The 21,642-nt window shown below is 53.9% G+C and overlaps 2 protein-coding genes across 12 annotated transcripts in view; one reads left to right on the top strand and one right to left on the bottom strand.

Annotated features, from left to right (window-relative positions):
• BANP (BTG3 associated nuclear protein) overlaps positions 1-4,174 on the top strand; it is a 131,968-nt gene extending 127,794 nt beyond the window's left edge. For all 11 annotated transcript variants that reach the window (XM_030924709.1, XM_030924708.1, XM_030924707.1 and 8 more), the window contains one exon: positions 3,550-4,174. In XM_030924709.1, the coding sequence (XP_030780569.1) occupies positions 3,550-3,621 (72 nt within the window). In that variant the 3' untranslated portion in view covers positions 3,622-4,174. The remainder of the gene's footprint in view (positions 1-3,549) is intronic.
• Positions 4,175-16,454: 12,280 nt separating this feature from the next.
• LOC104656052 lies at positions 16,455-20,696 on the bottom strand. Its single transcript, XM_030924437.1, is given in 6 exon segments — positions 16,455-16,475; positions 16,477-16,664; positions 16,667-17,179; positions 18,310-18,418; positions 19,676-19,779; positions 20,381-20,696. Coding segments are annotated over 6 exon segments (1,251 nt in total).
• Positions 20,697-21,642: the final 946 nt, after the last annotated feature.

The raw sequence follows: 21,642 nt of genomic DNA, 5'->3' as shown, positions 1-21,642 counted from the left end.
TTGCTCCCCGGGCGCTGCTGATGGTGGGTGTGCCCGTCAGCCCTTAGGAGGAGCAGAGTCCTCCTCAGGAGGCGCTTGCTGAAGAATTGGGCTCAGTAGAGTCCACGCTCACCAGGGTGTGCAGGTTGCCCGGCTGGGCAGTTCTGCAGCCCCTCAGCCGCAGCAGCCGTGTGACGGTGTCAGTGCTCACCTGACACTCATGTCTTCTTCACAGCAGGGCAGCTGTGGGCCCAGAGTTTAGGGGCCCGTGTCCCGTAGAAGGCCTGGCCCCTCCTCCAGCCTGAGCCTTCCTGCTGTGCTGATGGGCACGGTGGTCCCCGCACAGGCACGCCCTGTACTCTGTGCCCATGGGTGTGGTGGCCCCCACACGGGCACGCCTTGTACTCTGCGTGGTGTTTGGTTCTACACTGTCGCTGACCCCACTGGAGATGGGCTGGAAGCACATGAGGGTCATGGGCACAGAATGGGCAGGCGGGGGGTGGGGGGTGGGTGGGATGGTGAAGGCAAACTCGTTGAGCAGCGCTTATTTTATGTGGTGTGAACCTTGACCTGCCCATGAAGAACAGCCAGGCATGGTCAGCCCATGCTGAGGACGCATGGCGGCCCCTCGTGCTGTTCCAGACAGGCACGCTGCAGGAGGGCAGTGAGGTCCGCGCCTAGGAATCTAGATGTGGGGGCCATGCCTGAGAGCTTCTGCTGCATTATAAGTTTCTGGTCATTTCCAGATTTCACAATTGAAGAAACCTGTGTCCCATGGTTGGTGTTTACACCTCTAGCTTCCTGTAAGCTTTCCCTGTCACCATGCTCTCCCTGGCAGGCCCCAGGTGAATGATTTCATTAGGGTCCATTGTAACAGCGAAGGAAGACGGTGTGCCTAACGGGCCGCTTTCCCTGCAGAAAACCCCATTGGTTGGACTCGGTGGTGAGCAGGTTTGCCTGTCCGAGGCCAGACAGCTGCAGGGTGCGGTAGCTTGTCACCAGTCGCACAGCTCTCTGCCTTACCATCTCAGCTTGTCCTCAGGCTAGCTCTGCCCCACTGGGAAGTGACCGAAGGCCTTCATGGTGGCCCCGCAGGCGTGACTGCACCCAGCAGAGACGGGTTTCTAGTTGAGCCTCCTTATCCACATGAAGCCCCCACCCCAGCAACGCTCGGGAATGGCCTGGCATCTTCCGTTGGTCAGAGCAGGGTCACACACATGAGCTAATTCTTGGAAAACCTGTGGCTCGGCTGTGAGGGCCTGGCTCTGAGAAGATGAGGTTCCCTTAGGAGGGAAGGCAGGTCGCTGGCCTGTGGGGGTGGCCAGTCCTCAAAGTGGAAGTGGGCCTGTTCCCTGGAGCAGTGGATTGGAAAGGTAGGGGGGTGCTATTTGCAGGGAAGACACTTGTCTTAATGCAGGGTGGCCTGTGGGTGTCATAGGCTCCCTGAACCATCTGTAGCAGGGGCAGTGCCTCCACCAGCCTCTGCCTGGAACATGGGTCTGGCCACCATCCTTGGAGGGCAAGTGAGTCCCTCCCAGCCAGCCCAGACCTGTGCCCCACTGTCCTCACCCACCCTGGTCCCTAGCTGCCTTTCCAGCTGTCCGGGGGAAGGAGCTTTGCATCCCACGCAGTGGCCCCCCTACCCCAGCCTCCTGTGGCCTGCAGCCAGCCACCCCAGGGCCCTGGTGTGGTTTCTCCATTCCAGCTCAGGTTCACCCCTTCCCATTAGGCCTTCCCAGCTGTGGCCAGGCTCTCAGGAGACAGTCCCTGCACTGACTCCTCATCCTAACCTGGAAGGCCCCTCCTCCATCCAGGAAACAGTATATCGAGTGTCATTTGACATTTGTCTTGAAAAAGCACAACCTAGACCAGGTGTGGTGCTTCATGTCTGTAATCCCAGTGCTTTGGGAGGCTGAGGCAGGGGCGTTGCTTGAGCCCAGGACTTCAAGACCAGCCTGGGCAGTGTAGCGAGACCCCCATCTCTACAAAACGTAAAAAAATTAGCTGGGGCCAAGCACAGTGGCTCATGCCTGTAATCCCAGCATTTTGGGAGGCTGAGGCAGGCCAATCACCTGAGGTCAGGAATTTGAGACCAGCCTGCTCAACCTGGTGAAACCCCATCTCTACTAAAAATACAAAAATTAGCCAGGCATGGTGGCAGGTACTTGTAATCCCAGCTGCTTGGGAGGCTGAGGCAGGAGAATCGCTTGAACCTGGGAGGTGGAGGTTGCAATGAGCCAAGATTGCACCACTGTGCTCCAGCCTGGGTGACACAGTGAGACTCCATCTCAAAAAAATTTAGCCGGGCATGGTGGTGCGCACTGGTGGTCCCAGCTACTTGGGAGGCTGAGGTGGGAGGATCACTTGGGCCCATGAGGTCGAGGCAGCTGTAAGCTGTGTTTGCACCACTGCACTCCAGCCTGGGCAACAGAGCAAGACCCTATCTCTAAAAAATAAAATAAAATGAAGCAGGACCTTAACTAGAGTAGAAGTCACCAGGTGTCTTCCTCCCGTGGGCTTGGCCATGGGCTCGTGGCTTCTCCTGGCTCTTCCTTTGTGTGCCTCCAGCTGAAGCTTCTGGGAGTGTGCACCGACGCGCTGGAGTGGGCTCCTCCACTTGGGGCATGCTCCGTGTGGCTGAGCTGGAGGAGGAGTGACTCATTCCAAGATTGTATATTTTTCCTTTACTTTAATTTATTTATTTATTTATTTATTTATTTATTTATTTATTTATTTATTTATTTATTTATTTGAGACAGGGTCTGGCTCTGTTGCCCAGGCTGGAGTGCAGTGGTACAATCTCGACTCACTGCAGCCTCTGCCTCTTGGGTTCAAGCGATTCTCCTGCCTCAGCTTCCCTAGCAACTGGGACTACAGGTGTGCACCACCATACCTGGCTAATTTTTGTATTTATTGTAGAGACGAGGTTTAACCGTATTGGCCAGGCTAGTCTTGAACTCCTGACCTCAAGTGATTCACCCGTCTCAGCCTCCCAAAGTCCTGGGATTATAGGCATGAGCCACCCAGCACCCAACCGCCTTTAACTCATTTTAAGATAAAGCAGTGATTGTGTACTTCAGTCCTTTTAATATCTGTAACTCATTGACCAGACCTTATATTTAACTTTGAGGGAAGAAACATAGCTGCCCCGAAAATCCTTTGTTGAAACGTTGGGCCAGTGTTTATAGGAAGGCAAAATGGTCTCTGCAGCTTCAGGGAAATTTCTTAGGGAGGGCCAGGATGTTCTCTACTTTCAGGTTACTTCCCAGTGAGGCAGCGGGTTCCGGGTGGAGAGGCAGGAGCAGCTGCCGCGCCGGCCGGGGTGGCCGAGTCCATGTGGGGGGCGGGCCGGGGCCTGGATGGGCCGGAGCCGCCCTGTGGGCACGTCCTTCCGCTGGGAGCCAGGCGTTCTGTACCAAGTCGGGTGAGCCTTGGGGCGGTCAGGGCTCCTTCGCGCTCCTGTGTGCTGTTTCTGATTCTGCCTGAATGTTGCTGGCTGTTCATGACACCCCCTGGCCATGCAGTGCTGGGTATTTTTTTTAGAAAGTTCCTCCTTTCTCCCTTTTGCAGACGGCCGAGGCCCTGCAGCCCACGCTACAGCCGGAGATGCAGCTCGAGCACGGGGCCATCCAGATCCAGTGAGCAGTGCCTGCGGCACGAGGAGCGCCCGGCACCAGGAGCCCGTCGCTGGCTCCGCCCATGGCCCGGCCCCCATGCGCCCTGCTCTCTCGGCCTCAGCACAGGCAGCGGCTGCACGGGTTCTGCTGAAGTGTGTCTGAAGGCTGCTGCCTCCGCGGGGAAGAGCGCCCTGTCAACTGAAAGAGCAGCCGCCGCCGCCCCCAGCCGGAGACCTTTCGTTTGAGTCATGCCGTTGGTGTCGGAGGACGGAGGGGAGGCACAGTGCGGAGAGCGTCGCGTATGCGCGGGAAATCAAGAACTATGATATTTTTCTGTTTAAACAGCTTTTTTTAATTTGCTATGGTGTTTATAACAAAAAAGAAAATTTGAAAAAAAAAATCCCAGGGGAGTAGCAGGAGCCCTTTGCTGTGTGCTCTGTTCAGTGTCATGAGGCAGGTGTTTGCAAAGCCAGCTCTCGGTTCCGATGGGGTATTGCTGACCTACTTTTCTAGGGGAAATGCTCTCAAACACTGTAATTATGCATTTCTAATTAAATAAAATGTATTTATGACCACAACAGCCTTACGCTTTTCCTCCCGCGAGACGGTTCGCCAGAGTGCCTGTTCCTGGGGGGGTTGGGCTTGCTGGGCTCAGGCCACGCTGCTACCCTCTCCACTGTGCAGACAGTAGGTGTGGGCACCCCGGGACAGTCAGAGTTCTGTTTCCGTGTCATTGGAGCTGTCGAGGGGAAACCTGGTTTAGGACACAGCTGTGGAACGTCTTGTTCTCGTAAACCACAGAGCTCTGCCAGCTCCAGAAGGCACAGTCCTGGGTTCCTTAGAGAAAGTTACAGCCACAGGGGCAGACCCTACTATTTACAAATTTTTTTAAGGCAGAGAAAATACCTGCAAATAGAAGTTCCAGAGGCAGTTTGAATCCCTGGTGACCAGCCGGGCCTGGCCTGCTTCACCCACACCGTTGCAGCAGTTGCGTTGGGGGCTTGGGAAGGGCCTACGTGGAGTCGTGTTCGCCGACATAGAGCCGGGCTTCTCTGTGCTTTCTCTGGGAGGAGTTCCACGTTGCCATCCGGACGGTCGTGGCTCCAGCCTGCCCCACCCCGTCAGGATCCTGGACTGGGTCCCCTTGGGGGTGGGGGTCTAGGATGAGCTGCTCTCAAAAGGGGGCCTGTGCTCTTGGGCTCTGTGTCTCCATCGTTGGGGGGCCGCCTCTGAAGATGGCCGCCACAAGGAGCCCGGCCGAGGCCTCCTGGGAGGTCACCGGAGCTTGGCCACTCTCCAGGAGACAGAAGGGACCAGCTGGGAGGTGGGGTGTAGAATGTCAAATCCACACGCATCTGATTGGAATCCCAGAACGAGAGAATGGAGAAAACAGAAGGAAGATGCATTTCAAGGATTCAGGAAGTAGAACAGAACCCCAAGTAGGAGAAACGAACATCAGTCTCTGCTTCGACACGCGCAAGTATCACAGGCAAAGATCATTTTGACAGCAGCCAGAGAGAAAGGACAGATGCCTGTGATGGGATGAAAGCAAGGCAGCAGGCGTGGGCACCCACTGGGTGCTGAGTGGAGGAGGAGCCACTGGCGCAGAGGAGAGAGCTCTCAGTCTGGGGCTGGGTCTTCAGTGAACCTGTTGTTCAAGATGCTGGTGACACGCTACCAGCTGACCCAGCAGTTCCACTCGTAGGATCCACCCTGGAGCCCTCAAGACAGCTGCTCACGCGTGCGCCTATGCTTAGATGTGCCTAGCAGCACGGCTCATACCAGCCACAGGGTAGACGCAACCTGGGTTTCCATCAGCAGATGAAGGGAGAAACAAAGCTGACTGTCCAAAGAATAGGATGTCATCCAGCCACGTGAACAGAACACAGAGTGTGCTGAGCAGAGTCTCCAAAGAATGGGACGTCATCCAGCCACGTGAAGGAATGGAGCAGGGATGCGTGCTGCAGCCCGGCCAGCACTCGGAGGAGCTGTGCTGAGTGAAGCCGTGCAGAGGAGCACTTACTGTTTGATTCCATTGATATGAAATGTCCAGAAAAGACAATTGCGGAGAGACCGATTTGTGGTTGCCAGGGACTGGGGTGAGGCAGGATTGGAAGTGCCTGCGAATGGGCAGGGGGTTTCTTTTTGGGTGATTAGAATGTTGTGGAATTAGTGGTGACATGTGCACAACTCTACACTGAAAGTCACTGAATCCTTCACTTAAAAGGATGAATTTGTTGGCATATAAATTTTCTCAAAATTACAAAAATAAAGAATTAGGTGGTATGTAAACAAAAATTTATAAACAAAAATTGAGGCCGGTTGTGGTGGCTCACGCCTATAAGCCCAGCGCTTTGGGAGGCTGAGGTGGGAGGATTGCTTGAGCCCAGGAGTTAGAGACCAGAATGGGCAATATAGTGAGACCCCATCTCTACAAAAAAATACAAAAACAGTGAGCTGGGTATGGTGGCACGCACCTGTGGTCCCAGCTACTTGAGTTCCTGAAGCGGGAGTATCGCTTGAGCCCAAGAGGTTGAGGTGAAATGAGCTATGATTATGCCACTGTACTCCAGCCTGGGTGACAGGACAAAACCCTGTCCAAAAAAAAAAAAAAAAAGTCATTTCTGATGGCACCTTCTTTACAGGGAATTGTTAGGAATTTTCTTCAAGAGCAGGAATATGAATCCAGGGGAGGTGCCTATGGAGCGGTGGACAAAGAGAATAATAAACATACGTAAATCATTTCATTGAAACTTTAAAAACAAAATACTGGAAAACATTACTGTGTAACTTGGGCCATGGACAAAGGGAGGTGAATTGTTTTAAAGCCCCTGTACTGCCCTGCAGAAAAAGGCTGGAAGGACCGTGCAATTATTTATTTATTTATTATTTATTTATTTATTTATTTATTTTGAGACAGAGTTTCACTCTTGTCTCCCAGGCTGGAGTGCAGTGGTACGATCTCGGCTCACTGCAACCTCTGCCTCCCGGGTTCAAGTGATTCTCCCACCTCAGCCTCCCGAGTAGCTGGAATTACAGGCACACGCCAACACGCCCAGCTAATTTTTGTATTTTTAGTAGAGATGGGGTTTCACCATGTTGGCCAGGATGGTCTCAATCTCTTGACCTCATGATCTACCTGCCTCGGCCTCCCAAAGTGCTGGGATTACAGGCATGAGCCACCGTGCACGGCCTTGTGTTTTTTTTTTTGTTTGTTTGTTTGTTTTGAGACAGAGTTTTGCACTTGTTGCCCAGGCTGGAGTGCAGTGGTGCGATCTCAGCTCACTGCAGCCTCTGCCTCCTAGGTTCAGGTGATTCTCCCGCCTCAGCCTTCTGAGTAGCTGGGATTACAGGCGTGTGCCACTATGCCCAGCAAGGATCGTGCAATTTTAAGTCCTGGAATTCACTATGACAAACACTTCAGAAACAAGGCATAGAAAACGTTTGTAGAGATGCAAGGTACTGCAGCAAGGTGATGAACACCTTGATCCAAGCCATGTGTGAGGAATGTCACACCCAACAACCTCAGGGAACACGCTTTTCTCCAAATTGCCACCCACTAGAATGTGAATCCACCTCAACACCACAGGATGGCAGCTTGCAGAATGTGTTTTGTGACCAAATTGAATTAAGGCAAAAATTAATGAGAAGAAAAGTAGAAAATCCCTGAATGTTTGGGAATTAAATAACAAACATTTACATAACCCCCAGGTCAGATAAGAACGAACACTGGACATGGGAAGGTATTTGTAATTGAATGACAAATGCAAGTTGGTCAAAACTCGGGGAATATCGAGAGTTGTGTTAGAGAAAAGCTTAAAGACAAGGAAAAATTAATGAAATGAGGCACAAAATGTAGGATAGATACAACCAACAAAACCAGATAGGATTCTTTGAGAAGACTGGTACACTTGAGAAAGCCCTGGTACACTAGTCAGAGAAAAGAGAGCAGGGACAGATGACAATGTCAGAATCTACGAACCCTTCAGACATAAAAACTTGAGACTGTCTCAAAAGTCAGTTGGAAACGTTAGATGCAATTGACAAATTATTGGAAAAAAACTGCTATAAAAAGAAACAGAACATCTTACTAGCTCCTGTCTTTCGGAAATCTTACCTATATCTTGCCACAAAGAAAAACTCCAGGCTCAGCATTTCACTGTTACAAAAAAAAAAAAAAACAAAAAACACGAGACTCTCATTTCTCATCTTGTTTCATAAGGCAACATAACCCTAACACCAAAACCCGACAAGGATGTTTCAAAGAAAAAAAAGCCAGGCCAGTGTCTCTCTTGAACATCCTAAGCAACCCTAAACAAAATATGAATAACCCTGATCCAGTGACATTGATGATCTATCATGATCAGGTTAGGTCCAGGAATGCAAAGTTGGTATACTATTTTAAAAGCCAATGTATTACATCACACTAACAAAAGAGGTAAACTATATGGTTATCTTAATAAATGCAGAAAAGTAATTTGTAAACTTCAACACCCATGCATGATGAACTATGCCTAGTGTTCCATTATTGGAACGCCAAGCATGTGGGAGTTCTTTATATCCTACTGCTCGAGCTCATTGCCAAGCGGTAGACGACCTCAGGCAGAATGGGTTAAGAGAACCTTTAGCAAACCAGGAATAGAAAGGACCTTCCTTAGTTTGATCAAAGGTATCTGTAAGAAATCTACAACAAGCAGCCCATTCGAGGGTGGAAAGCGGAGAACTGCCCCCATCACCCCCCGCCGCTCCCTGAGATGTAACAGACAAAGATGGCTGCCTTCACCACAATGCGCTCGCACACCAAGGCACGAAAAGAGGCTTAAAAGGGCCGGGCGCGGTGGCTCATACCTGTAAACCCCAGCACTTCGGGAGGCTGAGGCACGTGGATCACCTGAGGTTGGGAGTTCAAGACCAGCCTGAGCAACATGGAGAAACCCTGTCTCTACTGAAAACACAAAATTAGCTGGGCGTGGTAGCACATGCCTGTAATCCCAGCTACTCGGGAGGCTGAGGCAGGAGAATCACTTGAACCCAGGAGGCAGAGGTTGTGGTGAGCCGAGATTGTGCTATTGCACTCCAGCCTGGGCAACAAGAGTGAAACTCTGTCTCAAAAAAAAAAAAAAAAGGCTTAAAAGGCTTTAAAGTGAGAAATGAAGCTGTCAGTATTTACAGGTGATATGGTTATATGTGAAGAAAATCCAAAGGAACTCACAAGCAAACCATTAATAAGTGAATTTACAAGATTCCTGCCCACAAGGCCAACATACAAAAAACTGATTATATTTCTAAATTCCAGAAACAAACAGTAATAATCACTTACAAATGTGATTATAGACACTAAGACATTTAAACTATGTAGAAACAAATCTAACAGAAGATGTCTGGGACAGAAAGCTATAAAATATTAGGAAAGTGAAGAAAACCTGAAAAGAAAAAAAAATGGAGGAGGCATGTAGCCTGTTGGTGAATGCAAGCCTCAATATCATAAAGATGATCATTTTTCTCTTAATGGTACATTCACTGCAATTTCAGTGAAAATCCAAGCAGAGATTTTTGTGGAAATTGCCATGTTTATAATAGAATGATTTATATTCCTTTGGGTATATACCCAGTAATGGGATTGGTGGATCAAATGGTATTTCTGGTTCTAGATCTTTGAGGAACAGACACGTGCCTTCCACAATGGCTGAACTAATTTACGTGCACGCGTATGTCGATTGCAGCACTATTCACAATAGCAAAGGCATGGAACCAACCCAAATGCCCATCAGTGAGAGACTGGATAAAGAAAATGTGGCCGAGGCGGGCGGATCACTTGAGGTCAGGAGTTTGAGACCATCCTGGCCAATATGGCAAAATACCGTCTCTACTGAAAATACAAAAATTAGCCAAGCATGTGGTAGGTGCCTGTAATCCCAGCTACTTGGGAAGCTGAGGCAGGAGAATCACTTGAACCTGGGAGGTGGAGGCTGCAATCAACCGAGATCGCGCCACTGCACTCCAGCCTGGGTGACAGAGTGAGACTCTGTCTCTAAAAAAAAAAAAAAAAAAAAAAAAATTGGTTATATATATATATGAGTTAATTTCTGGACTCTGTTCTGCCAGGAGCAGATACTAGGACCTCCTGATCCTCCTCAGAAGCCTGCCTGCCTTCATTGCTGCTGGGTTATCTAACAGTTAGTGAATTTTCCCCTCTACCAAAAAAAGAAAAAAGGCCGAAGACATGAAGAGTCACCTAAGAGAAGGTCCCCAAATGGCTGGTAAACGTGAAAAAGTGCTCAACTTCATTGGTCAAATTAAAACCGCCAGAATCCCTTAGGTGTAAAAGGCCCGCGCCATGGAGGGTGTGAGCAGCTGAGCCTCCTGCACACCCTGGTGGGGTGGAAGACGGTGCGGCGCCTTCTGCCAAGTGAGCCCAGGCCACCGAGGCTCCATCAGAAGCGGCAAGCGGGCTTCAGGAGACACTGCCAGGATGGCCTCAGCAGCCATGGTCAGCCCGATCCTGGACAACCTCAGACGCCCATCACCAACACAGAGTGGCTGCTCGTCCATGGAAGACTTTGCAGCAACCTAAAGGAGTGGCTCGCGGCTCCCACGGTCACACCAGCTAGTTGCACGTGTGTGGTGTGAGATACAGACATGCGATGTGATCCTGTCTGTGCCCCTTTCAGAAACTGATGAAATCGTCACTGGGTGAGACATTCTTCTTCTCCACAGAGCGAGAGGAGGCAGGGATGAATGAGCGAGGCAGGGGGCTTCCAGGAGGATCATCACTGGGTGAGACATTCTTCTTCTCCGCAGAGCGAGAGGAGGCAGGGATGAATGAGCGAGGCAGGGGGCTTCCAGGAGGCTGGCATTGTTTCCCAGTCTGGGCGTATTCACTTTGTGAGACGGCGTGCTATGATCTGCACACTTCACAATGTCATTCTTCAATGAAAAAAAATTTTAAACATAAAGGGCCAAAGCTGGCCACGGGCAGACCTGCACTAGGAGACGCTGTAAGACTGTACATGAAGCGGGAGGACCGCAGTTCCAGACAGAGGATCCGAGATGGGGAAGGGAGGAAGAATGAAGGAAGTGGTAAATAGGTGGGCAGACCAAAAACTGGATTTCTAAAAGAAGAGTCCTTGTGGGGCTTAAAAAGAGAAAAAGATAAAAATTAGCACATGTAAAAGAAACTTCAGGAAGATGATAGGAAGTTAATACATTTAGACTTGGCGCCATTGAGTCGTAATCCCTTATCCGTTAAAGGCTACACCCAGAGTATGTAACTTCCACGCTAGTAGAGGGGAAGCTACAATTAGAAAAATACTTGGTCCGTCCAAAAGAAGGCAAGAAAGGACAGGGGCCTGGCCTGGGTGTGTCTGCTCGGCAGTGCCGCAGGCCCTCCTCGGGGTCAACAGGAAAGCTGACTGAAACGTACAAATGTGCTGAGGGTCTCGGGGGAGTGCAGCCCTCCTAGTCAAGGGTCCGGGCAAGGAGAGTGCCTGGACATCGGGGCGGCCCCGGGGCTCACTTTTCTCCTGGGCTGGGGGCTGCCCTTTCAAGTGCTGCCTGGGTGGGTGTGTGGGGCCTTGGCCAGCCTCGCAGCCAGAGGGATGGGCACTGGGACCTGGGGCTGCCAAGGTCAAGGACCCCAGTGGACCCCTTCCCATTGGGCCGAATCCTGGGAGGGCTGCACCCTGAGTCTCCCGGGGCTGCCACTCGGCTTCACATCGCCCCAGTGACAACCCTGGACTGACATGGTCTTGCACAGCTGGTGTCCCCAGCTGCCAGGCAGAAGCAAATACTAATCCTTCTGGGAGGAAGATAATGCTAAATTATGTCCGTGAGCAATTTTGCATATACGGTGTCCAGCACACAGAAACAATCAGGCAAAGGAGAGAAAACAACACAAATGAAAACCTATGGAAATAACAGAGAATAGAAACAGACCGACAGCGATGGACTGGACACTTTAAAAAAGTACCAAACAGTAGCTCTGTCACTAGAAAATAGAATTATCAAAATTAAGAATTCAGTATATAGGTATAATACAGATTAGACACCTCTGAGGAGGGAGGAGGGGAACTGGAAAATAGGGAGGAAAAGATCCCAAATGACGTGTGTTCACCAGACACCGAAGGAGGAAACAACCCCATTCCTTCACAAGCTCTTGCAGGAAGCAGAAAGAAGTGGACATCCCCCAACTCATTTTTCAAGGCTAGCATTTCTTTGGCATAAAAATCTGAAGACATCAGCAGAGAGAAAAAAATTACAGCCTAATCTTACTCAGATAATTTTTTTTTTTTTTTTTTTTTTTTGAGAAGGAGTCTTGCTGTGTTGCCCAAGCTGGAGTGCAGTGGGACAATCTCAGCTCACTGCAACCTCTGCCTCCCAGGTTCAAGCGATTCTCCTGCCTCAGCCTCCTACTCAGATAAATTCTAAGCAAAATATTAGCAAACCAAATCTAGCAGTGGACGATCTCATTTGGTAACTAACCGTGGCTGGATTCAATCAGATGTCATATCTTGTATTCTATACCCTTGTTAAGCTCTCTTATTATTAATCATAACAGTTTCCAATAATACAACGATCTCAGTCCTTTAGATTTTCACCATGACACGTGTTTGGGCTGTGACTGCAGCTTGGCTTGACCTTTAGCGTATCACTCAATGTGACTCAACACACTGACAGATTAAAGGAGGAGAAATTCATGTGATCCTCACAGCAGAAGCAGACGCAGCTTTTGAGAAAATTCAGCATCCAAGAAAAAGGCTTAAAAAAAAAAAAAAAGGCTGGGCGTGGTGGCTCACACCTGTAATCCCAGCACTTTGGAAGTCAGGAGTTCAAGACCAGCCTGGCCAACATGGTGAAACCCCGTCTCTACTAAAGATACAAAAAAATAGCCTTGTGTGGTGGCAGGCACCTGTAATTCCAGCTACTGGGGAGGCTGAGGCAGGAGAATCGCTTGAACCCGGGAGGCAGAGGTTGCAGTGAGCTGAGATCACGCCATTGCACTCTAGCCTGGGTGACAGGGCGAGACTCCGTCTCTTTTAAAAAAAAAAAAAATTCTAGAAAATTAAAAAAAGAGAATTCCTTTGACTCGATCAAGAGATTCCACAGAAGCCTTGCAGCCGCAGCACGCGTGCCCAACGTCAGGAGCAGGGCTGGGTGCCGCTCTTCCAGCTTCTGTTCAACTGTGTGGAGGTCTTGGGAGCAGAGAAAGAAAAGAAAACAAGCCAGAGGCACACTGTGGAAACGAAAAGACAAAACTCGCTATTCTCAGGTGATGTTGCTGTGTTCTAGAAAACTCCAAACAGTTTCCAAAGGTAACCTAAGATATTTCCCAGGGATAAATATCAGAACTATGAAGAGACATCAGCACGTTTTTGGGGATCAAAGTCAATACACAAGGTGTCATTGCGTTTCCGTCATCAGCGGTCATGCGAAAAGGAAACTTTAAAAAGCCACTGTTCAAAAAGCTTTAAGATATAGAAATGTCAAGAAATAACTCGTTAAAGATGTGAAAGGTGTTTATGGGGAAAAAAAATCATAAAACTTTACTGAAAGAGGTTAAAGAAGACCTACATTAAGGGAGTCCCGTCCCACATCTGTGGACTGCAGAGCACATTGCGCTGACCCCTGCCCTGCCGTCTGCCCTGTAGCTGGCTCCCTTGGCCCCTCCTTCAGCGGGGCCAGGGGCTCAGACCCACAGCTCCCCTCTGCATGGACACACCCTCAACCCCTTCGCACCTCCGAGGACTCATCTAGACAAAGCCCCAAACTGAGATGACAGGAACCTTCGCCTGCCCTGGACCTGAGATCTGGAGAAGCAGCGCACACCTGGTTGCATTTTTGCTGTGAAACCACAGGCTTCCAGGCGACCTCTTCATGCCGCCTGGCGGCCCCACTTCCCTTCCCTTTGCCTTGAACCTGTGCATCGCCTCCCCACCTCCACTCCGCTGATGGGGACGCCTCCCTGTTTCGGCAGCCAGAGCAATCAAAAGAAACCCCACAGTCACCCCAGCCACATCCCCTTACCCACCGCCGCGCGTCCGCCTCCCTCTGCTCCCCCACATGGGCGGGGGTCCGCCTGGCTCCCCCAGCAGCTGGGCCGCGGGCAGATGGGCGAGAGCGAGCTCTCTGGGTGCTTGGCGGCAGGCGGCCATGGAAAGTGGGTCAGCTCAGCTGGTGGGAACAGCAGGAAGGTGTGGACGTCAGCCTGGCACCGGACAGGGGTGCCTCTCAGCAGAATGGCATGGGGGCTGTGACAAGCTCCCCTTCATCTCTGGTCCTGGAGTCAGACTAGACCTTGGCTGCATCCAGCTCGAAGGCTTGCCATGGTCTTTCCCGGGGTGTTTGATCTGAGACCATCAGGATCCAGCAGCCGTGAGTGTGATGGGCAAACCGAGACCAGTCACCCAGTGGGGAAACGACATCACACGTTTAAAGAACGCCAGGCATTTCTACACTCGGTGTGGGGAGGAAACCCGTCCTGATTTTAAACGTTGGCACAGAGGTGAAACCGAGGGTAGCACACTCTGTGCAAGGAGAGGGCTCCTTTCTATAAGTGGCCCTCCAAGAGCCGGAGTCCCGGTCCCGGGAGATGCGTGTCACGTGTGTGGCCTTGTGATAGAGCCGCTGGGGTTCTCTGTCCACTTCCGGGTCGCCCCTGTGTTGCTGGGTGGGCTCCCTGTGCCCCCACCCCAGGCCTGCAGGCTGGCTTCCCAGTGGACTCGGCTGTGGGAGATCCTGCCAGGGTGGGCCCTCCTTCCCCGCTTCCCCCACAGCCCCGTGACTACAGCCCCATCCCTGGCTCCAGCATCCTTGGATCTTTGCCCCTCAAGCCCCAAACCTTGCTGCTCTTGGGCTGTACAGAAACTTGTTTGCTGCAGGGACATACATTTAAAGTCCGTTAAAGCCTCAGACCCCCTGGGCGCACCTGCCTAGCCGTGTTGTGGATGAACAAGGGGCTGACGAAATGCCTGTGGAGGCTGATTTCACTGGAGTCAGAGGAAGTCTAAGCAAACAGCAGGGGCAGGGATGAAAATAACAGAACAGTGCCCCAGATAGCAGCCATGTGCTGGGGAGGCTGGGCCAAGCATTTATAGAAACTGCCCAAAGAACACCACGGGGCAGGCATTTCGGTCCATTTTACAGACCAGGAAAACGGGCAGAGAGGCTGAGTGACTGCCTGAGGCCACACACAGCTCTCCCGCCCTGTTCGCTTACGCACGTTGTTGGTCATGCGGTGAAGGGAGCTCCCAGCAGTGTCCCCGCCCGCTCTCATCCCCTTGCCCAGCTGAGCCCCTCCCTTGGCTCTCCCACCCGTGGGCCTGATAGCCGCAGCTGGGATCCACGGGACACTGCAGTCCCCCAGGCCTCGGGTCTATGCCTCCTTAGTCACCTGTGAAGTGCCTCCCATGTGCCAGCTCTGCCCGTCCAGGGAGAAGCAGCATAGCCTGGCCACCCGAGGCCTCCTGTGCGCTTCCCTGTCTGAGGTCCGTAATCAGAACTGCGGGCTTCTTCCCAGAGGTCAGGGCAGCAACAGGACAGCCTCAGCCTCTTTAGATGCTGCCTTCAGGGAGCAGTGGAAGAGGGAGGGAGAGACAGCACCTGGCCACGTCTCCCAGCCACGCCAGGCAGGTGGGCGGGATTGGTATGCTGGGTACCGCTCTGGCTATCACCGGGGCCTGGTGGTCTCTTGGAGTCACAAGCAGCCATCTGAGATGAGGTTTATCATTTTGAGCTAGAATAGGACCGAACCTCATTCCTGAGGGGCTGGCCGGGCCGGCTCTCCCTGCCCGCCGGCATCTCCGCTGCCTCTGCTGTCCTGAAGATCTTATGAGGGTTCACGTTACTAGAACGCCAACGTGGGTTCTCCTCTGGGCTCTGGCCCCAAGGCACCCCAACCTCAGACAGGTCACCCCCTGGGCCTACTACACATGGAGCCCGCAGTTCTCATGATGGGAAAATCTCTACACCATCATTCATTTGGGCTATAGAAGAAAAAGAAATTATTTTCGGCTGCAGCTTCATTTTTGGAATCTTGGCAAAAAAGTTAACAGTGGAGGGAGAAGGAGGCTGGGCACCCAGTCATGAGGCTGGTTCTTGTGGTCCTGGGCACCATCCGGTCACTTTAAAGAAGCAGGTGTCCCCGATGGTACACGCGTGCCTTGTCAGGGTGCACTGTCGGCCGCCCCCTCGGAGTTGGGACACATAAGAGGGCTACGAGGACCCGGGTGGGGCTGGCCAAGTGACTCCGCAGTGGTCCAGTGTGGTCTCTTCGCCTGCTGGACGGTGGCTCAGCCTGACGGCTTTCACAGGTATCGACAGGTCTGCGTCCAGAGCTGCCCCACACAGACGGCCCCTCCCCAGGTCCCGCATCAGCCAACGAGAGGTTCCTGCCCCCACCTCAGGTGACCCCAGCTGCGGTCGCTTCTGCCCGAAGGCAAATGAGCTTTTCCTAAAGTCCAAACCCAGTGGTCCCCACAAATCCGAGCAAAGCTGGAAATCCTTGTTCGTTCTGTGGTGGGCAGTGTGGGCGACTCGGTGGCTGGAACTGCTGTTTTCAGCTACTGTCAGCTGAGCCTTGCCTGGAGCCTCAAACCGCATTGAGGGCTTTCTGTGCTTTACCTTCAGGAATCCTGGCTGTGGCCTCATGAAACAGGTGCTGTTAAAATCAGCTGCATTGGAAACAGCCGAGTCAGGCGATGAAGGCACAGAGAGGTTAGACAACTTGTGGGAAATCACACAGCACCGGTGCCTCCACATTCACACTCCACCACCCCTCCGCGTGCTGCAATCCTGACCAGTCCCACGTTCTCCAGGACGAGCCACCAGCATCCCGGAAGGGGTTAATCCCTCTCAGGCAGCTCAGCTCCTGCCACTCTCCCGAAGTGCTTTTGCACATGGTCTGGTCTCAATGTGCCCAAGACGGCCCTGTGCTGGGGAGGAAAGCGCTTACATAATCCTCCGCGAGTGTTTTCTCTCTCAGGCGGTGCGCACACCCCACTTGGGTTGCAACACAGGCAAGCAGATGCCAGGAAATTCTGAGGCTGCTGCTGAGCTTGGGCTGGGTGAGCTCAGACACGAGACCCCCTCACCTGTGTGGGCCCTTGGCTTCCTCTGTGCCCCTCCCGAGCGGGGTCCCTGGCGCAGACTCTTGTTCAGGCCGTGCAAGGTAGGTGCGTGATCAGGAGCCCACGGCTCAGGACAGAAGTCATTTGGGGAACCAGCAGGACCTTCGGCGGCTTGGAGGAGGCTGAGTGGGAAGCACGATCCCACCTGGGCTGAGCACTTCACACGGGGGACTGGGCCGAGGGGAGAGCTGCCTGCCCTGGAGACCCCTCCCTGTCTTCCTGTGCCGGCACAGCCATGCCCGGCCTTGGCTGGGCAGCTTGGACTGAGGTTTCCTGGTGGTGACCCCTCCCCAGAGTGTCTCCCGGGGGCACAGGCCCTGGCGCCATGCAAGTCACCCGGGGGGTTTTTAACGGAGACCAGCAACCCTCCCACAGAGGACTGGGGAGCCGGCCTGTGGCTGGTGTGGGGGAAGCAGGCACTACCCAGCCATGCCGGGTGGACAGAGGCATTTTCCACAGCTCGGGAAACAGAGCCGGGCCAGGAAGGTTGGAGTTCAGCCCTTGGGTAAGAGCCGCGGGGCCCTGGCTGAGCCTCACCTGCTTTCAGAGCCCATTTCCTTTTCTGTCAAATTCACGATGGGATCTGGCCCCTGACTCCACCCCAGCAGCACCAAACACACCCGCTGCAGCAGGGCCTGGAGAGGGGCGGCGGGGCCCGGAGAGGGGCGGTAGGGCAGGTTGTGTGCCTGGGGCTGGGGGATGAGTGTTGGGGTCTGCCAGCGCTAACAGTGGGGTGAGGACCATGCCCCCTGGATTCCCTCCACCACGGACCCTCTTGCCTGGCGGGGCAGCCGGGAGACTGAGCATTCTCCGTGTCCTGAGGCGCTTCCTGAAACGGCCCCCAGGATCCTACGAGCAGGAGCCACACAAGGCCCAGATCAGCCTCAATCTCATCTCGAACTCCCTGACTTCTTACACAGGAAGGTGCTGGGTGCGGAGCTGTCACTGCGGGCGAAGGACCCAGAGGAGAGGAGTGAGCCGAGGCCGCCTGCCTGTGGCCAGGGGGTCTGAATTGGGCACGTTTCGCTTTCGGTGGCCCTCAGACCCTGCCGACTGCCAACTCTTGGAATAAGCGACAGGGCACCTCGGACCCAATAGCCTGAACGCCCGGGGCTGGGAGCTGGGCTCAGGTGGTGGAAACTGCACGTCCCTCCCGGCCAGGCTGCCTGTCATGGGAAATGGGCCACCGGAGCCCCTGCCCGGCAGTTGGCTGCCCCCCAGGGCTGCTCCAGCCAAACTTCTCCTAGAGGTCATGCCCTCCACCACATCCTCCCACCCCACTGGGGCCAGCCCTGCTGGAGGAGGGGGTGCCCCCACAGAGTCTGCCCCCGCCGCTGCTGGTGAGGCCCTCCGGGTGTGACCACACAGGGCCCGGGCTCCCGGCCAGGCCGAGTGGGCGCAGGGCACGGCTTCTCCGTGGAGTCCCAGGCTCTCCGCCTCCAGGGCCCAGGCATGCCTGAGTGAGGGCCTCATGCTGGGGGTTGGGGAGGGGTGTAGGAGGCGGTTCAGGAATTCCCCAGGATGCCCCAGGCCAGGCTGATCACAGCAGAGCAGCCTTAGTATCGCTTCCAGCTTCCCCCGGCCTTTGCCGCAGGTCTGCAATGGGGGCTTTTCAAAGCTGATCTCAGCGCAGTGGGCGTAGCGGATTCCAGGCCCGGGGCTGCTGACCCAGGGAGGAACGCCTGCATCTGCTCGTTGCTGGAGTTTAGCACAAGCACTGCAGATGGCAGTCCTGTGCCCCCGTGAATAAAGTGTGTTTCATCCCAGTGCTTCTCTCTCCAGCCAGGGCCAGGCTCCTAGAGGGGCTCACAGGGCTCCCCAGCTGGACTCCCTTCCCCAGCCCCTTCCTCTTCCCCAGCTTCTGGCAGAGCGGGGCTGTCATTTCACCAAGCAGCCATGGGGGTGGGGGCCAGAGCCTTGTGGGCCAATGTGGTGGGGGGAGTGAGATGGGTCCCTGCCCGTGGGGGAATGTGGGGGCCCTGCGGTTCTGGAACAGGAGGGTTTCTGCCCCCATGCAGGAAACACAAATCAATGTCTGAATGTTTCGGGTTGTTGCAACTGGGGAGGGGGTGATATTGGCAATTTGGGGGTGCAAGGCAGAGGAAGGAGGGAGAGAGGGAGGAGGGAGGGAGGAAGGAGGAGAAGAAGCCCAAGCCCCCATTCCCCAGGAGAGGTGGTGCCCAGGACTATGGTGCCCTTCGCAGGGCTAGCCTCCCATCTCCATGGCGTCGCTCTCTTCCCTTCTCGGGGACTTGGGGTGACCATGAGCCGTACTGTCGAAGTACTTACTGTGAAAGGTGGAAGAGCTGAGGAGGGCACCCGACAGGATCCCCTGGGACACCCTGGCCCATGCAGTACCATTCGAATGCATGAGATCGCAGGCCCTGTGCGGGGCCTGCCCATCCTGCAGGGTGCTGCTTAGATGCCTCGGCCCTGGGAGGCCCTTCCTCGCCAACCTGGTTCACTCTGGCAGGCCCGCCCCAGCCTGTGCCTTCTGCTGCGGCAGGGACTCAGGCAGCAGTGGCCAGTGGCCAGGAGGGCGCCGCTCAGGTTGGGAGAGACCCGTGGGGGGCTGCACCGTGGTCCACACAGCCAGGCTTTTTGGGGTGTGTTTGCTGCACACAAGGACATTCGCAAGCCCTCAGCACCGTCAGAATCAGGGAATGAACAGGTCCATGCGAGGCCGCACTGCAGCCTGGCCATTGTCCCCACGAGGTTCTGAGAGGGGAATCTGCGGGTGTCACGCCCTGCCCCAAGCCGCCCTCTCTCCTCCATCTCTGTCAGCCTGTTCTGGCTCCTGGCCCCTCCATGCTGTGAGCACTCGGGCTGCTTTGCAGGATACCCTCGGCTGGGTCTGCCTCTCGATTCCTGGTGATGAGATCCTGGGTGGGCAAGGACAGCAGGGGGTGAGGCTGCACTTCCGCAGGTGTCCTGGCGGGGGGTGTAAAATCTCACCTGGGCCGTCTCTGGTGACAGGAACGCCGACGGTTTTATCGATGCTGCGTCTGCAGGCTCCCCTGCAACGCTGTCCTTCCTCTCTATGATGATTAATCCGTGTTCTGTGGGGCGTCCTTTAAAGCCGTGGGAATGTCCATGCGCCGCCAGGCTTCCAGCTGCTTGTCTGAGCCTGAGCTGTAGGGCTGCTTGTGCCCCAGGCCATCTCCTGGCACCCTCGGCTCCCACCCCCCACACCCCCCACCAAGCAGGCTCCTGAGTGCTTGGGCACAGCCTCGTAGCCCCGGAGGGTCACAATCTCCTACAAGCCTCTGGTGTTTTCCCTTCCCAGACTGGAGCTTCGCCATTTCTCCCAGGAGTCCTGGCCACTTTGAATGGAACATGATACCGAGAAGCCGAGGTCTGGGTGCTGGGGATGCTCACACCCACGGAGGCTGGGGCATCAAGGGGCTTCCAACTGCAGCCTCTCGTGGGATGATAGAGCAGCCTGGGCAGGAGCAGAGCTGAGAACAGAATTTCACACCCGAGGTTCTCGGACTGGAGCTCCAGAGGAGCCACTGCCCAGGGGCATTTAGAGTGTCCTTTATGAAAACAAACAGTTGAAAACCCCAGATGTCTAACAATGAGCGAATGATTTGGCGAGCTGTGCTCGGGGTCTGCCACGAATTCTTGGCTCCTGGACGGTGGACTGGGGGCGGAGGACACCAGCAGGAACTCTTAGAGGGAAGCTGGGGGAGGTGGGGGAGAAAGAGCTTTGGAAAAACAGCTTCGACTTCCCTCTTGGTTGGAGGAGCCAAGGGGAGGGCACGCAGCCAGGGACCACGGGCGGCAACGCTCCCTCCTTCTCAGGATCCACGGGCGGCAACGCTCCCTCCTTCTCAGGGACCACAGGCGGCAACGCTCCCTCCTTCTCAGGGTCCATGGGCGGCAACGTTCCTTCCTTCTCAGGGTCCACGGGCGGCAACACTCCCTCCTTCTCAGGGTCCACGGGCGGCAACGCTCCCTCCTTCCTGGCGTCCATGGGCAGTCGGTGCTCCCTGCTTTCCAGGTTTCCGGGGGAAGTGCCACCTCCTGAATCTTGACTAGGATGCCGGGGAGTTGGGGAAGAGGTGGGACCCTCGAGGACAGGCCGTAGCGCTCATACCCAGCCACCCCTAAGGGAGTGCAGCTGCTCCACGCAGTGGAACTCTCTCTGCACAGAGAGCGCAGCCCTAATGCCTTCGGACACCCCTTCTTGCCGATGCCCTTTTCTAGCTTGACCTTGATGGTTCCTAGAGCCTGGGGGTAAAGCGTTCCCTGGCTCACTTCCTGTAACATCAACTGGAACTTTTCATTATGGTCTAAAAATAAGCCCAGCACTTTGGGAGGCCAAGGCAGGAGGATTGTTTGAGCTCAGAAGTTTGAGTGCAGCCTGGGCCACATAGCAAATCTTCACCTCTACTAAAAAAAAAAAAAATATCTGCTGGGTGTGGTGGCTCATGCCTGGAGTCCTCGGAAGGCTAAGGCAGGAGGATCACTTGAGCCCAGGAGGTGGACACTACAGTAAGCTACGATAGCACCATTGCACTCCAGCCTGGTGGACAGAGCAGACTCTGTCTCCGTCATCATCATCATCATCGTCAGCTCTCAAGCATCAATCAGACCTTATTCTATAATGATGATGGTCACACAACTCTGAATAGACTAAAGACTAGTGAATTGTGCACTTCACATAGGTGAAATGTATAGTATGTTAATTATATCCAAGAAAGCTGTTTATTTTTAAAGGGATTTATCATTCTAGTAACAAAAATAAGTGATAATTGTGTGACTCTTTGGCACTTTCCTGTTTGCTTTTTTTTTTGTTTGCTCCTTTGATCATCCGGCACACAGGTGGAAGGAAGGCTGGGTTTCGCTATCATCTCTGCCTTGCCGATGGATGAAGCCCAAACCCCAGGTGGGAAGTGCTGGGGTGGAGACTTCAATCC

This window comes from Rhinopithecus roxellana, chromosome 20 (genome assembly GCF_007565055.1).
Source record: "Rhinopithecus roxellana isolate Shanxi Qingling chromosome 20, ASM756505v1, whole genome shotgun sequence".
Taxonomy (NCBI): domain Eukaryota; kingdom Metazoa; phylum Chordata; class Mammalia; order Primates; family Cercopithecidae; genus Rhinopithecus; species Rhinopithecus roxellana.
Note: the sequence above shows the minus strand (reverse complement) of the source record. Positions and strands in the feature narration are given on the sequence as shown.